At 46.8% G+C, this 16,809-nt stretch overlaps 1 protein-coding gene across 1 annotated transcript in view; it reads right to left on the bottom strand.

Annotated features, from left to right (window-relative positions):
* tns1b (tensin 1b) overlaps positions 1-16,809 on the bottom strand; it is a 178,125-nt gene that overhangs the window by 89,102 nt on the left and 72,214 nt on the right. The window contains exon 4 of the mRNA XM_064310507.1: positions 2,153-2,191. Within this exon, the coding sequence (XP_064166577.1) occupies positions 2,153-2,191 (39 nt within the window). The remainder of the gene's footprint in view (positions 1-2,152; positions 2,192-16,809) is intronic.

Raw genomic sequence — 16,809 nt, 5'->3', positions numbered from 1 at the left:
CGTTCTCTCTCTCTCTCTCTCTGTTTTCTCTCCCTCGGTCGAACGTCAAACGCAAATTTAGTGCCCGCATTCCCGCAGCCGATCGCGCTCCAGACCACGTAAATCTTCCGCCCCCCTCCGGCAGCTTCTCAAAGTCGGAGAATTCGCCAAACATGGAGCCGGGAGACGCGTCTCCGCAGCCAGCGTCAGCACGCTCGTCATTACCGAAAGTTCGCCCTATCTCCCCGCATTTACGAACTCCGCAGGTATTCGCCACTGATTAGATCCCTCCCTGGAAGTCTGCCATACGTACGCGATTTCTCTTCTGCTGCGTTTTTTTACATTTTTTCGTCCTTGATAAATAACCACGTAAACTCCGCACCACCTCCACCCTGCAGTAGGCTACCCGCCGCTATCTGTCTGTGCTACAGTGCATACAGATTGAGTGCTAATGACGGCTGGTGTTCGAAAAAAATATCGCGTCATCGTCGGCACAATGGCATTAAAATTTTTTTTGAAAAATTCAAACCGTGCAGCTCGTAATAATGGGCATGTTGTCAGTGCTCAAAAGGCTACGCCAGGAGACACCCCCATAATCGGATGTTTTAAACGTGAGCAAAAAATAAATAAATAAATAAATAAATAAATAAAAACCTGCAGTTGAAACACTTGTTCAGCCAATGTCAAATATGGAGAGAACATGAACTTATGAAATAGGGAGAGAACAGAAGCAATTTTCCTTCTAAGAGCGCACGTTGCTTTTATTTAATTGAATAATAAAGTAACCAAGTAGAAATGTGGCCATTTTCTAAACAAAAAAAACAGTTAAATTTCTCCTTCATAAATCATATGGCATCAGTGTGCTCATCTTCTCCTTCCATGAATGTGGACAATGCAGTTAGCATTTGTGCTATAAAACCTGCATCAGCCCACAATGACAGGCAACTATTGGTCATTCCTACATTACACACCTGTACCAATGACACAAAACGACTGGATGGAGGGCACAGTTCTTCTTTTCTACCGGATTTCAGAAGAGGGGGAACCGGCTGAAAACGGACAGAGGAAAGAAACTGAAAAATGCCCTCGACGCTGTGCTTGAGACCGCCAGTGGCAGAGAACGTGGTTTCTCGTGAGCGATTGTAGCAGATGGTGCTTATCTAATCTTTACTTTCAGACTGCTCGACTGTTCCAGCATGTATTTCAGTACTTCAGTAGATTTGAGCACTAAATGCATGCAGCAGCCATAAATCGTGTTAAAAATAAACACGTTTAAATCATTATTTATTTCAGGTTGTGCACAAAAACGCATTCACATAAAATATACTCTTTATCACTGTACTGTGTGGATAGTGGAAGTGTTAGTTCAGTTACTATTTGTGTCCTTATCTCCCCAATCCTTCGGGCTAATTCTTTATTATCAGTCTTTCCTGTTTTCCAGCTACTGATAGACACCGGATTGTTGTTGAATGCTTGTTTGCTTGTAGCAGCGTCTGACACTGTTTACTTTGTTTTTCCTTTTGTTGATTTCTTACTTCGGGTTTTTCAAAGGACCCGTTTGTGCCATTATCAGTCGGGGCTGGAGAGCCAGCAAGTCTGGAGACAGGGCTCTCTGTTTAACAGGTATGGTCTCAGGCGACAGACTGCCACTCATTTATATGGGGCCGAAAATCAGACACGAGGAACGAAACCCCTTAAAGAACGGCTTTAAAGGGCCCGCAGGCCGAGGCCTAAAACCAAAAAAGGCGAAGCGGAGGGTTTTTGGCACCTGGAGGGGGGGTGTTTTATGAGCGGTTCAGCAGAACAAGCCCGGTTTCCGACCCGGGCGAGTCTGCTGCACGAGCTTGTTCCCCTCCTGACTTATACATGCAAATCACCCCCCCCCCCTTCCACGAGCTCCCTCCCTGTCCTTTACATGCAAATTTCACACTTCCAATGAAGTCATGCAGAGCAAACACCTGCATGTCAAATATTCTTCATAAAGACTACATCTCCCATGATGACCCTTTAGACTAAATACTGCCACTGACCACATTGCCCGAGTATTTTCATAGAAATGTAACAAGGGGGTAAAAAAATGTTGTTCACTTGTTGTCTACATTTAAACACATTTATACACACACAGAGATGATAATAAAACACAACTCAAATAGAATGATGAAATAATTCTTACCAGCTCATAATTAGCGCTGGGAACACAGGAAGCAGAAACCTGTGGAAGAAGAAGAAGAGAGAGACGATCAGCGTCCAGACTCAGTCTAAATCACTTTTCCGCGCTAACAGCCTCACGGATGGAGCCCGGCGATAAAAAAAAAAGCTCCTCCACACAGTCGCCTGAAACAATATTTGCCCGGTCTTGTGCGCGTACAAAGAAACACACTGCCGTGCTGAAAATTTTGAGAGAACATGTCGAAGAATATTGCCTGTTTTTCTGGACACGTATCCTTGACCTCATCACAGTCCCCTAAAGATCACATGAGGCTCGCAACGGCAAGATAATTAACTTCTCTTGCAGTTGCAGCAACAGCTATCGTATTCCAAGAGGACAAATATAGGGCGGTTTATTAAATTAAAGGTCATTTTAGGTTAAGTCCAGCATAAATACCAAAGTGTTTATCACAATCATCAGCCCCATTCCTAGAGTTCCTTGCAGTTAAAGGGCTGTTGATGGGCTTTCACAGGATACAGCAGGGTAATGATTTGTTCCTTTAATCAGAACACCGAGAAGGATGTTTTCATAATGGCCTAGAGGAACAGGGTGTTCAAACTGAAATTACAGCCCCGCATGACTTTGTCACGGTTTCTCTCTGCAAGATATTATTATATTACAGAGCCCTGGACGGACACGTCCTTCATTTCTGTCGTTTATAAGTCTGCCATTTATTTAATTACATTTTTTGTGATTTAAAAAAAAAACGGATTTTCAGAGAAGCAAAACAACCAGTTCACGAAAACAAAGTACGATAGTCTTCTATTTAAGTAGTTTAATCGTAAAACTGCAATTGGACGAGTGAGATAATGACTGCAGACCCTAAAGAGGAACTACCTCCGACACTGACTGCTGCAAAGACGGTGCTGGATTTGCCACGTCCCCTGACCGTTTAAAATCTGAGTGAATGACAGGGGTTTGGGGCTGTGGTCTGACAAACTGAATCCAGGTTATCAATGAGTTTGACCCCTAGCTGACCCCCCCCCCCCAGCTCAGGATAATTCTGTGACTAATTGCCCCCCTGAGAGAGAGAACAGACAGACCGCCGGTGCATTCTTGGGTCTGTTCGGCATTTGGGCCTGACTGTAGCTCACGGGTCTGTTCTCTTTGCCTCCCAAATGGTCAAATGTCTCCCCGTCATGAATTCAACTTTAAAATGGAAGGAATTTTATGGTAAAAATAAATAAATAAAGTGCCAAAATGACAAATAAAATAAATGACAGAGAAACTGCATGTAGAAAGTATAAAAAGGTATAAAGTATAAAGTAGTATGAAAAATCATTTAGAAGACAGTAGTGGAGTTCAGTGCAGTGTTCTTTTGCTGCTCACATTAATATTTCTGACTTTGATTCAATAACCTTCAAACAGAGCTCTAATTTCAGCAACAAAAAACCAAACATTCTGTACATCTCTAAGATTCATAATGCTAAAATTGAACAAATTAAGAGTCAGTCTGGCTGCATGTCTGTCAGTTTGTCAGTAATTTTCTGCCACTGAAAGTCAACAGGATGTTTGCTCGCAGACTGAAGGCAGAGCTAGCGTCTGTAGCTAATTAGCGCGTTATTTGATTGTGCGTATCTTGCCGCTCGATGAGATTGTGGCTACGGATGTTTGTGTGCCGATGGTTGAAAGGACGATGGAGCGCCAGGAACAGAGGAAGGAAGTCGTTAGAGTTTGCCAATGACTGGAGCAGGGACCAGTAATGACTCATCGATATCCTTCACCGTGCAGGTCCAAGTAGGGGTGTACACAAACTCTTTCATCAACAGTATTCACAAGGCTTGGCAGTGGTCTGTGTATCCAGTTGTCTACTTCTCTTTTTACATTACATTACATTCATTTAGCAGACGCTTTTATCCAAAGCGACGTACAAAAGTGCATATCATGGTCATTGAAACAACTACAAAACACAGGTTCGATAAGGCACAATAACTCATTTCGCACAGTTATTTATAGCCAAGAACACAGTCCAGTTCACGCAGTGAACATTATTCTGACCTAACTTATGCCAAGTCAAACCAGGGGGAAGAACAAGCTACAATATTAGGACGAAAATACAAATGGCAAAAAGTGCTGGAACGGGGGTACATGTAACGTAACATGAGTGCCACGAGAGGGTGGATTTTTCAGCTCCAACAGATTTCTGAACTTAAAATAAAATCTGTTTATTTGCAATGTACGTATATGTAAGTAGGCGCGGAACATCTGAAACTCAACGCTTTGGATAACCCTTGTTCAAGCACCCGTAGAAAGAAAACATTCTATCGCGTGTCCAGGACATTTCATTCCTATAATGGCCATTTTAACTTGCTATTTCTCGCCCAAAAAAGAAATGTTTCTGTGTTCAGGTGTTAGAAAGCTGAGAAAATATGACTCAAAGTGAAGACAGAAATGGAAGCTCCGGGCAGTAAAAGCTAAAAACAGACACGCTCCAGGCACCACAAATATCTGTTCGTCCACCAGGATTCTTGGGACAAAGGGAGGGGCTTATCTGATGGTGGTGTAAAAAACAGAACGCAAGAGCACAATAAAACAATGACGCCCCATCACAAACATCAGCGCTGAACTCTCAGACTCCGCCCCTTGCAAATTCTTCAGTGTCACATCAGCTCTGTGCGTATGCCGAGATTAAAACCGTTTCGCTTCTTGGTAAAGTTTCTAGCTTTCCAGCAACCAGCAGATGTTCAACTGAAAAAGTTGCGTGATTTTCCTCTTGAGAAACAGATTACTTCATGCGATGTGAATACTGGTTCGTGTTTACATGCAGCCCAACACATGGAGACATTTTTGTTTTCTAAAATCTCCAAGTAGTCCTCTGCTTTTTAAGGTTAATAAGGTACATCCTCAAGGTCTAAACCCCACCCACCATCCCCTTTCACCACAGAGAACATGAACCCCCCCCTCCGCCCCCCCAACCCCCCACCACCACCAATTCATCCTCCTTCCCGCCAGACTCTCTCCTAATCTCGCCCGCCATCTCTGCTCTGCTCGTTCTCTTCTTCCCCTGGGGCTCTCTCCCCCCCCCCCCCCCAGCCCCCCAAGCAGCAGCAGGTCTGGATTCCATCACCTGACCTCCTCCCCCCCCACCCGTACTCCCTTCCCCACACCTCCATCAAGGTGATGACAGCTGCGCCCCCCCCCACACCTGCAATCAATAATCACCCTGTCACCTGGCCCTCTGTCTTCCCTAACCTTTCCCCCCGCTCCCAGGCGTCGGCGGGCCGGGGCGAGCTCCGGCCCCGTCCGCCCCGGGGCACCGTTGGCAGGACGGGTGTCCGTAGCGGCGCGGCGGAGGGGAAATTTAGGGCCTGTCATCACAGCGGCCACTCCGGGAGAATCGCGCCCCGGGGGTGCGCGGCGAAGCCCCGACCCGTTCGGTACGCCGTACGCGTCATCCGGAGAATCCCGCCAAGCGGCGGCGCCGATCTCGGCCCCGGGCCCCGGGCCCCCGACGCGGGCCGAGCGGAGAACGGGAACGACCGAGAGCGACGTCAGGGGTCGGTTTTACTGTCTCGCGCACGGCTAATCCGGCTCGCTAACGTGGCTGCCACCACTGAACATCAAACACCATTGAGTAACGGTCAATAAGCAATGCCAATAAGCCAATAATTATGGACCATGAAAACTGTTGTTTTTTTTTTAGGTTTGAAAAGGTATCAGTAATTAATTGGAAAAAATGTCAAAATTTTTGGTCAAAATTCTTCTTCGTAGTCTTATTATTATTATTATTATGCCTCACAGGAAGAGCTTTTGTGGAGCAGCCCCTGTGAGGGCGGGGTTGGGAGAGGGTTCATCGCCGCCCCAGGACACCCATTTCTCACACAGTGGGCTTTCCCGGGCAGAAGGCTCTGGGCAGGTAGATTCATGTCCTCCCGAGCATCCATGTGTCTTTAATACGAGCCTCGACCTCCATCCTGTCAGCCGTTCAAGACTTATCTCACGTCCTTCGGGGGATCTCCTGAATACTCTATTACACTCAGCAGTACGTCCACTTTCACTTCAAACGCTCCCGAGATGTTTCCCGGTTATCCCCAATCTCCAAACATAATTAGTAATATCGCGCAAGATGTGTCTGAAGATGTTGTCTGAAACAGGAGAGTGGATTCTGCCTGTACGTTGATTGTTCAGTGTGCCATTTCTGAGGGGCAATGGTGCACTGTGACTGGTTGAAACCCGGCTGTTGTGGGACCAATCAGAGCCTGAGGAGCAGGAGGGCACATCCAACCATCCAGAGCGATCTTATCATGTGTATGGGAACGAGTCAAAATGCACAACTGTGCTTCGACATTCAAAACATACGTTAGTCTCCCTTTCATTAGAAACATTCACTTCATATACACGGTGCAGAGAGAGAGAGACAGCAACTGTCTGCTTGGGCTTCCGAATCTCACGGGGCTTCTGCCATCCTTACCTGGCACCAGCCAACACAACGGCCAGGACCAAACCAGGGCCCTGTCCGAAACAGCTTACGTGCCTACTATTGAGTATATAAAATGAGTACATATGCTGAGAAAGCTGTTAAGTAATTAAAATTTTCACTAGTAGTGAATGTAGTGTACTTAAAATCCCCTGGTGACATACTCATTTCCCGGGTTTCGCTGAGTATATACGGGAGCACACCTTTCAGGAAGTAAACCACACTTTTTAGGAGAAGGCCCCACAAATCCGAGAGGAAGAGGCGGGACGTCTTACACTTCCGCAGCACCACTGGAAAATAGAATGGAGGAGATTTTACCGCCCATCCCGTACTAATAAACACGCACTAAACAGTAGGCAGCATGTTTAGTAGACAGTGCGTATTTTGAGGATGCAGCAGTTAGCGGGCTGTTTTGGACACAGCCCAAGTGTGCTCTGAGTAGGCACACAAACAAAAGGGCTGCCTCCAGGCTTCACACACAGGTGTCACAGCCAAGCACAGGACTAATATGGACTTGTGGGTTAGAGCAGGACACAAATGGAAAGACAGGAGCGTTCCACGCGCTTCTGTGGTTCTCCTCCGGCAAACAAACTGGGCCTGAGTGACATCTCTCTCTCTCTTCCCCTCTCTATCTCTATCTCTGTATGAAAAACTGACTGGTTTACGTTTTACTGGCTATTGTTTTCGATTGAGTGATTGTGTCTCTTCTTAACATATTTTATTTATTCATCAATTTCACATACTACAAGCATCCACTGCCAAAAAATGTCAGGAGACCACAGGATAATTCCATCAGCAATTACCTGACCCGAGCGGATCCTACCAGCCCAAACTGCGTATTCTGTGGGAGGGAAGAGACAGTCGGGCATATGTTTCTAGACTGCCCCAGACTCGTTTTCCTCTTTCAGTTTTTATAAGGAATTCTGGAACCACTTGGGGCTCATTGTCGATGGGAAAATGTCCATACTTGGCCTCAATTACAGAAAGGCTTTAAAGAACAAAGTAGTTGGTGGATGTTGTGTTAGGCCAGGCATAACTGACCATGTGGACCACAAGAAAGCGCCAAATTAATAGAACAGGTCCAGGGGATGTTGTGATGTGGTTACAGTTCAAGATCACTTCCAGGATAAAAATGGAGCTCGTATTTTACGCACAGATGAGGGACTTCGGGGCTCTCGAATCACGACGGTGTTTAAACGACTGCTCGCGCTCGACGGATGAAGGACAGTCGGCCTTTCATGTTCGACGCAGGGACTGGATGTTTTTTTCTTTTCTGGTATACTGTTTTTGGAGCTGGTATTGTTGATCGTTTTGGATGGTTTCCTTCGGTTGTTTTCATTTTGGCTTTTTGACTGCAAATAATGTTACATGCAGTCAGTGTGAGTTGAACATGTAACCCTGAACTGGCCATAAAACGGGGTTTTAAAAGTCTCTCTCTCGCTCTCTCTCTGTCTCGCTCTCTCTCTTTGTTGCCCACTGAAGGGCCAGGGGTTTTGGGGATAGAGGGAGAGAAGTTCTACAAAAGTACCATAAAAGGCCCTGGACTGAAACTGGGAGCTCTGCCTCGCAGGGTTTGGCAGGGGGCCACACGACGGGCCCCAGAGCAAGAACAGGAGAGAGGGAGAGGAGGGGGAGGTGGGGGGGGGGTTATTTGGCAACCAAGAAGCATGGAGCCAGAGCAGGGTGACGCAGAGAGCTTAAACACACCCGTCCAAACACTCCACGTTCCTGCCATGTTTACCCGTCCCGCCAAGATTTACACGCCATTCCTTCTGACTTATTCAGACTTGTTTGTGTCGTCGGCCTTTGACCGGGAGTCGGGTTCACCTGCGGCCCGCGTCGGGAGGCCAGACGTGCCGCTCGGCGGCAGAGAAAGGCCCTGTCGTTCCCCGCGCGCGTACTGAGAATCAGAACCGCAACCGCCGAGACACAGGGAGAAAGTCACGGGTGAGACGGACGGACGAACATTGGCGGCTACAGAGAAATAATTTCGCATCGCAAGGCTGACTATTAGTCCAGCGAGAGGGATCGCACAACAGGAACCAGGCAAGTAACATGCTAGCATATCTCCCTAAAAACAGGAATTAGGCAAGAAACATGCTAGTGTATCTCCCTCACCTACAACAGGAATTAGGCAAGTAACATGCTAGCATATCTCCCTCACCTACAACAGGAATTAGGCAAGTAACATGCTAGCATATCTCCCTAAAAACAGGAACCAGGTAAGTAACATGCTAGCATATCTCCCTAAAAACAGGAAACAGGTAAGTAACATGCTAGCATATCTCCCTAAAAACAGGAACCAGGAAAGTAACATGCTAGCATATCTCCCTAAAAACAGGCACCAGGCAGAAACGTGCTGGCCCAGTGCTGCAGGGAAACTGCGGCGGGTTTGGACAAGCTACTGCTAACAGCCAGTCAGGTATTGTATTCTACATCCTTGGAGCCTGAAACAGTATCCACACAAACAGGCAAGGATACTTTGCACTCGAGTTAGACTTCAGAATTTATTAGAAAGTAGATACATACCATAGACCTGAATAATCCCTCATTTTCAAATTCTGGGTTAGCATTCCTGATGGATGTTTTTGGACGTTTGGCGCAGAATAAATCGTATTTATAACAGATTCTACGAAACCAATATTCCTTGACATGGACGTTTGGCAAGACCGGACCATTTTTTCCCGCTTGCGCGTGTTTTAATGACTGCTGTTGTCTCTGTACAAATATTTAACTTGGAATAAACACTTCCTGCTTTTACAAAGGCAACAATCAAATGTGGTGGCTCGCAGTAAAAAAGCGCAGAGGAATTCTGCTCCAGTGTTTGTTTTCACCACCAATTTTTTTTATGTCTGAAAAAGGGATGGTTTGGGGAGTGGAGGCCTGTTCATTGCTCCTCTGACAGTTTGTTTACATCAAGAACAGAAGTGAGGGAATTAAAAAAGACTTAAATAAGTGCTAAAAGCAACACGGGCGGCTGCCAAAAATGTAATATATGAGTTTGCGATATTAAAAAAAAAAATCGCCGCTTTCCCATGATCCACAGCTGGGCCCGCTTCGCGTTTCACGAGGCCCGCGCCGTCGACCGCGGCAAGTTCGCATGCCGTCAGGCGGTCTGATGTGACGGGATGATTCAGTGAGCCGTAAAACAGAGCGGGCGATGTTCGCCCGGGCGCGAGGCTGTGTCGACGGCCTCCCCCTCCGCCCGCGGCTTCACGCAGCCGGGCTGCGCCCCGGGACTTCGCCGGACCCCCTGCGGCGGCGGGCTTATCGGCTTCATTTCGGCGGGGGGGGGGGCCCGTAAATCAGACGGGACGCCAACGCGGGAACGGCAAAAAAAAAAAAAACTTGGCTTTTTTTTTTTTTGCACCGAAAAGCCTCGGAAACGGGCCTGTTTTCACTAAACGCTTCCGAGGGGGCGTCGAAGACCAGGAAAGGTGTCCCGCCGCCTGTCGGGGTCCCGCGGCCCGCCGGTTCTCCCCTCCGCAGGCGGCGCTGTTCCCGGGGGGAGGGTTTGGCATGATGTGACTGGGGTCCCTCGGGTCCCGGCGTCCGTTTGCCCAGTTCTCCAGGTGAAGGCCCCTGACTCCGCCCCCCCTCCTTACACCCCGTGACCCTGAAGCGCCTTCCAGGGGCCGGCCTCAGTGGAGAGCACGTGCGTGAGGCGTCAGAGGCGCGATCCAAACACGGCTCCGCCCGCGGAGGCGCTGCGGGACGGCGGGGTTCGCGATGGCGGGGTTCACGGCCTCAGAGGCAGATTTATTACAGAGACAAACACTGGAGCTCTGCCAGCCTGGAGGATCGGGCTGAGGCGAGGTCTCAACCTGGCAACCTGGCAACAGGGCCTTCTGACTGCCCAAGCATTCTGTCTACTGTACTGTCTTACACACACATACACACTCACGCACTCACACATACACAGACACATACACGCACACACACATACTCTATTGCATACGTACATTTTCTCACCACTGTGGTTACACGAAGCCTGGCCTTAGGTATAGTAGATCACAGACAAGGAGCACAGAGTACAGTGATAAAGGGAATAAGCAACGAGCATGCAATACGAGCCGTATTCACATTCAGTGCCAGGTGAAAACTGTGTGTTTACACTGCATTTAGTTTCATCAAATCCACAGAGCTAATTCAATATGACCCAGCTGACCCCTGAGAATGCACACCTGAAAAAGAACATTAACAACCTGAAAAAGCACCCTGTATTTAAGGAGTGGTTCTTACTTCACAATAAATAATTGAGATATACACATTGATTTATATCAATGGCATGTGTGGTTCTGGACTCTGTCTTCTGGATGAAAATAAATGTTCAACATTAAGAGATTATATTCTGGCTACACAGAGCGGTAATGCGTTTATGGAGTCGGTAAGCTATACTGTAGCCTGTCCGTGGTTCCAGGCCATAAATTAAACGAAGGACGCAGAAAGGTCAGCTTACGCTAATTCCTGCGTAAAAATGAAACAAAGATTCATGCGATGAGGTTCTTGGTCTGAGCCACCATTTCCGTTTAGCGAGCGCTGGCCAAGATCGACCGTGTGCCGGCAGGCCTACATTTCAACGTTTCTCTGAGGAAAAGTGCTGAACGCACTGTCATGTAAAGATGCCTTGGATGGATAGAAGAAGAGTAGGTTACATTTCAACCGTTATTATAGAGTTTATCAAGCAGTAGCTTAGGCATCAATACATTGTGTGCCCATTTTTAGGGTTTTCATGTGTCCTGCTTAAAAAGTATGTGTAGTGAAAATAGCTTAAGATGGGACTTGTACAGAACTATGCTCCCGTCACATAATTGATGGTCTGAGGGAGCGTGCCCAACGCTGGCGTCATTTTGCCAAACAGTGAAACGGCAGAATAAGCACCAAACACGGCTCTCTCACTCCACTGGCAGGGCGAAGGGGGAACCAGCATCACCGTGATACATTCTGACAGGGCTCCGTGACTGGCATTGAAAACAAATCCGCTCAGGTCCACAAATATGAAATCGTTCTCTCTCTCTCTCTCTCTTCCTCTCCAAGCCTAAAAATCCCCAAGTCAAAAACAAGAAGAGGAGCATTTGAGCACAGGCATAAAGGAAACATGGTGCTTCCTCTGTTCCCAGCTGGAGCCATTATATGGCCTAAGATGGTTATTTTCCGAGGAAGCAGACTGCTTGATCGCACACGGCCGTATCAGTCGTCATTAAAAAAAGGCAGGGTTTAATGTGCATATTAAATCGCACAGTATGGCTGTGTGCTGGTTCAGCCTGTGGCGCTGGCACGGAGCGGATCTCCCTGCTAGCTCGCTCGCTTTATTCGCTAAACTGAAACGCACCAAAAAAAATACCTGCCTTTGAAGTGCGAGACCTGAACACCGCGGGATTCTATAGAACACTTCAAAGACCGCGGGGAATAATGGAACCAGGCGATCCGCCGTCTGAAACGTTGCCGGAGCGATTTCTTTTTTTTTTCTTTTTCGGTTGCATTCCGACATTCGGGCGATGTTCTACAGCCTCCCAAGACGGCAACGACAAAGGTGCGCGCTACGTGCTAGGCGGCACGAAAACCATTTCGCATCAGAATGTCCCAAACACTGCGTCACGGTCAGACGCAGTGCGATACTTCCTAAAGTTAAACAAACGGCATTTAACTTTGGCTCTGGTGATGATTCCCTAGCCGTGTTACACAAATGCTCGTTCTGTAAGTCACTTTGGCTAAAATTGCCAAGTTAATATGTACAATTATGCACAGTGTGGAACCCTGGAAAAACATATAATTTAGGACGCTATTGGAAATTAGATTAAGTACACATAATAACAGGAAATTTTGGGAGGATTAACGCAGATACATTGTGGTATTTATAAGCATTCCCGGTTTCTGTTTAAATTGGCAGTTATTAACGAGTAACGGTGAACTCCTTTCAGGTGAAGGCAAGAGCCCCGGTGTTATTCCGGAAGTTTTCCTTCATTTCCTCTGGAGCGTTTGGCAGTTGGGATAGCAAATCCTATTTATGGCAGATACAGTGTGTACAAAACATCTAACACACTTCCCATCTGCCCCATTCTCGTTTTACCACTTTCCCTTTATCCCAATTCAGTGGAATGCAAAGTGAACCACAAAATATTTAGAATTCAATCATTAGTCCTTTGCTGGCCTGTTTTCTATCAATATTTATCCTTAACTTATAAGTAAATGCACTTTATTTCCCCACAATCTCAGCTTGGCGAGTTAATTTACTTTAGAAAATTTTTCTTTTAATCATTACACAAAGTTAAGGAAAACTGTTGATTTAATCCGACATCAAAGCATTTGAAAGATGTACTGTTTTCCAGCAAATTCTACAGTTATAGTTATGACTTATAAAACAGAAGGCATTCGTAAGGGTGGATAAGTTGAAACAGCTCAAACTAAAAACAGAACTTCACTTTTCTTTACTTTTTTTGGCACCAAACTAACCAACTGTAGGCCCACGGTGGCCTTATCTAGAACCCTATTCTTAGTGGTCGCGTGCAATTGAATCTACTAATTGAAGTACTCATTTAAAAGAAATAGCGGGGATACTGTTCGCAACTCTGTTCATATACAATGGATTGACATTTAATATGTCTGTAGAAGTATGTTCTCTTTGTTGTTTGTCTGTTTGTTCACTGCTCTACTGACCTTTCACACAAGGTATACTCAAATGGAGCCATTATTATTACAAACATCCTCAATGTTGTCCCAAGCATATTTCTCACAATTTGGCCCCCATACTTTTCTTTAAAATCCCCACCTGTCATTGACTCCCATACATTTTTACTAGAAAACTACCCTATGATTTTTTAAATCCCCTACATTTCGGGGTTCTCCTGCAAACTGGCAACCCTGAGCAACCTGTGCACTTCCCCACCGGCTGCGCAGACAGCATTTAACCCAAACTGAACCAAAGCGACCGTGACCGTAGCGCTGGGACACGGTCTTAAATCATCGGCCGGGCGCGCGGCGGACGCTCCGGTAACATGGCGGGAGCCGGAGACGGACGGAGGAATGCGAGCGGCGTGAGACGAGCGGCGCAGCGACCAAGCTCCGCGTTTACGAGAAGCAGACGCGCGACCCGCTAACGCCTTCGCGCTCTCCAGCCCCCGGCGCGCACGCTCCCTCTAACGCGCCGCGACCCCGTAAAAACCCGACTCCGAAATGAGACACGTCCTGCTGCGCGAGCGCGAACGGCCCGGCGGTGTCCGCGACGCGTGGGCTTCGCGGCTGGCACGGACCGCTCGTTTAGCGATAGAGCAAACAGTGCGAAAAGCTGCGTCTTAAAAAGAATTAGCAAACTGTGACTTGGAGGGTCAGGTTGTCCCTCTCGCTGAAACAACACACATGTGGACGTTTCAGTGGAACTTGGACTGAAGTGGGTTTAAATACACATTCTAGGGTAGTCTAAGGGCACCAAACTGGATGCCAAGAACTGACAGATTGTGTGGCTTATGTGTTACTTTCAGCAGAAAAATATTCCATAGGATTGGCCAGTATACGATCTCACGTATTATGGAAAAGCACAAACAGTCCTATACACAGCTGTGGGAAGAGTCTCTCCCCTTCAGGTGAGGGCAAAATGTCCACACAGCTATATATAGTGCCTTACCTTACCCATACAGGTATACATAGTGCCTTACCTTACCCATGCAGCTTTATATAGTGCCTTACCTTACCCATACAAATATATATAGTGCCTTACCGTACCCATACAGCTATATATAGTGCCTTACCTTTTGGGGACCCACATATCACATTGTGATAATGACACACTGGCACATTTTTTGTTTTTTTAATATTAATTTCCATGAATTCATATTATTCTAAGAGGCGGAAACACAGAGGGGTTTTCAAGACCGGGCTTGACACTGCATAGACACTGCCTAGTTTATAGGTAAACCGAGCACTAGGTACACTAGGTTTCATGTTACTTATTCTGTTCACAACAAACAACTTTTGTTCGCCGTGATGTTTTTCTCAGTCTTATCTGATCCAGTTCTTAAAATCTTTTCAAAAGTCAAATACCTACGCCTGTCTAAAAATTCCACCTGAAACCAGCCTAAAATGGTAAAGTCGGTTTAAGATTTTCAACACCTCCAGCTGGTTTTAGCCGGTTGACCAAGCTGAGCATCCTATAGTCAGCCAGTCCACCAGCTTACTCTACCAGCTTAACCAGTTTGAACCAGCTTTAACCAGTCCCAGACCGGCTATGACCAGCTAGAAGCGCCGAAAACACAGCTAAACCCGGCTTAGAGTCACTGCGACTCTGCGAAGCAGGGCCTGGGATTGCGGGTCGTTTTTTAGTTGCGCTTAGTTGTGCCCGTTCACCGCTCCCCAGGGAGCCCGAGGCGGGGCACGTACTGCTGGAATGCCAGGGAGGCATGTAAACATGACCGCGGAGCGCCAGACTCGGCGTTCCCACTCATCGTCCGCGCACACAGCCAGGTCTGTAATAACCTCGCTGCTAGTGATTACGGTCAAGGGCAACGACCAATCGCACGCAAGAGGGCAGACAAACACGCCGGAGATCTGCCTGCCAGGAGGATCAGGGTGAGGTGAGGTCTTCAACCTGGCAACCTGGCAGGTCCTTCTGACTGCCAAGCATTTTACAGTATCTACTCTACTCTCTTTCACACGCACACACACACGTACAGGACGGAGTGTAGCACAGTGGGTAAGGAACTGGGCTTGTAACCAAAAGGTCGCAGGTTCGATTCCCGAGTAAGGACACTGCCGTTGTACCCTTGAGCAAGGTACTTAACCTGCATTGCTTCAGTATATATCCAGCTGTATAAATGGATACAATGTAAAATGCTATGTAAAAAGTTGTGTAAGTCGCTCTGGATAAGAGCGTCTGCTAAATGCCTGTAATGTAATGTAATGTACACACACGCATGCACACCCACACACACACGCACAAATACCCGCATGCACACACACACACATACACAAATACCCGCATGCACACACACACACACCCGCACGCACGCACTCATAGGCAATCACATATAAATACAACCACACACATACAGAGACAAGAAAGCAAAAAAACTCCCATTAGAAGAGAAGCCCGCAGGTACTCATGCTTTCTAATAAACACTTAGATCCCCTACAGCTGAACCCTTAAGAAAACACCGATCACAAGCCAGTCACCCTTCCACCTTCATCACATGACAACATTTCATTCCACGTGATTGGTGTGTAATCGAGTGAACTGGATATCCTGCTTCCATATGACTTCCCTGCCGGTATCGGAACATGGTTCCTATAGAAACGCAGCACCAGGCCGAGAGAAGCAATGACTTGCACATGCAGATTTATTTCCCTGTCTGTTTCTATGGCGATACAAACACATCTTCAGCATTGAACGATGCCCAAAGTTTCTCAAGGGGAGATTTTTCAAAACAGGAGATCATCAACAGAACTTTACTGCTGCAGTATTAAGTGTTGTGCTGTTGGATTCCTCCCTCTCTCTCTCTCTCTCACTCCTGCCCACAGGCGATTCGTTCACTGGAATTTTCAGAAGTCCGTGCGCCACAGTTAGAAAACAAACACAGAAAATGATGCATGCTTTCCCATTCCCCCAGAACTGTTGCCTACTGCCCTTATTTTTTTGGTCTTGCTTTCCAACTCATTGTTTTCTTGTTTACAGCAGTTCAAACGTTAGAACGGACACAAATCACTGGTAAAAAACAAAAATAAACGATCTGGATTGCTGTGGCGGCCAAAGACTACAAACTGATTCGGTTTGTTGTATCGGAACATGAGCCTGACATTGGCTTTTCTACAAAACAGACTGTATTTACCCAGAGTACCCAGCGAGTTTGATACTATCTTTACCCCACAGTTCAAACTTGGGACGATATGCTCATTTTTATCCCCTCCTCCAAACAGAATGGCCAATCATGTAATCCCAGTATCTAAATACCGAGAGCAGTTACAGCGAGGCGAGATTGCATCACTGGAGCAAAGAGAAAATGGATGTGCTTGACTATCAGTGCAGCTGATGTCACACGGGACAGACAACTAGGCCTCAATGTCTTTAAGCACGAGAAAAACTATTTTTAAATAATATTTTTTTATTTCACCCGCTGTTTATCCTCCACCTGTGCTTTATATTTCATCATCTGTCCCTCTAGATAAAGTATACTCAAATCTGGCCCTCAAGGTCAGTAGAACTGCTGGTTTTCTC

The sequence above is a fragment of the Anguilla rostrata genome, chromosome 15 (assembly GCF_018555375.3).
Source record: "Anguilla rostrata isolate EN2019 chromosome 15, ASM1855537v3, whole genome shotgun sequence".
Classification (NCBI taxonomy): domain Eukaryota; kingdom Metazoa; phylum Chordata; class Actinopteri; order Anguilliformes; family Anguillidae; genus Anguilla; species Anguilla rostrata.
This window is presented reverse-complemented; position numbering and strand designations above follow the sequence as displayed.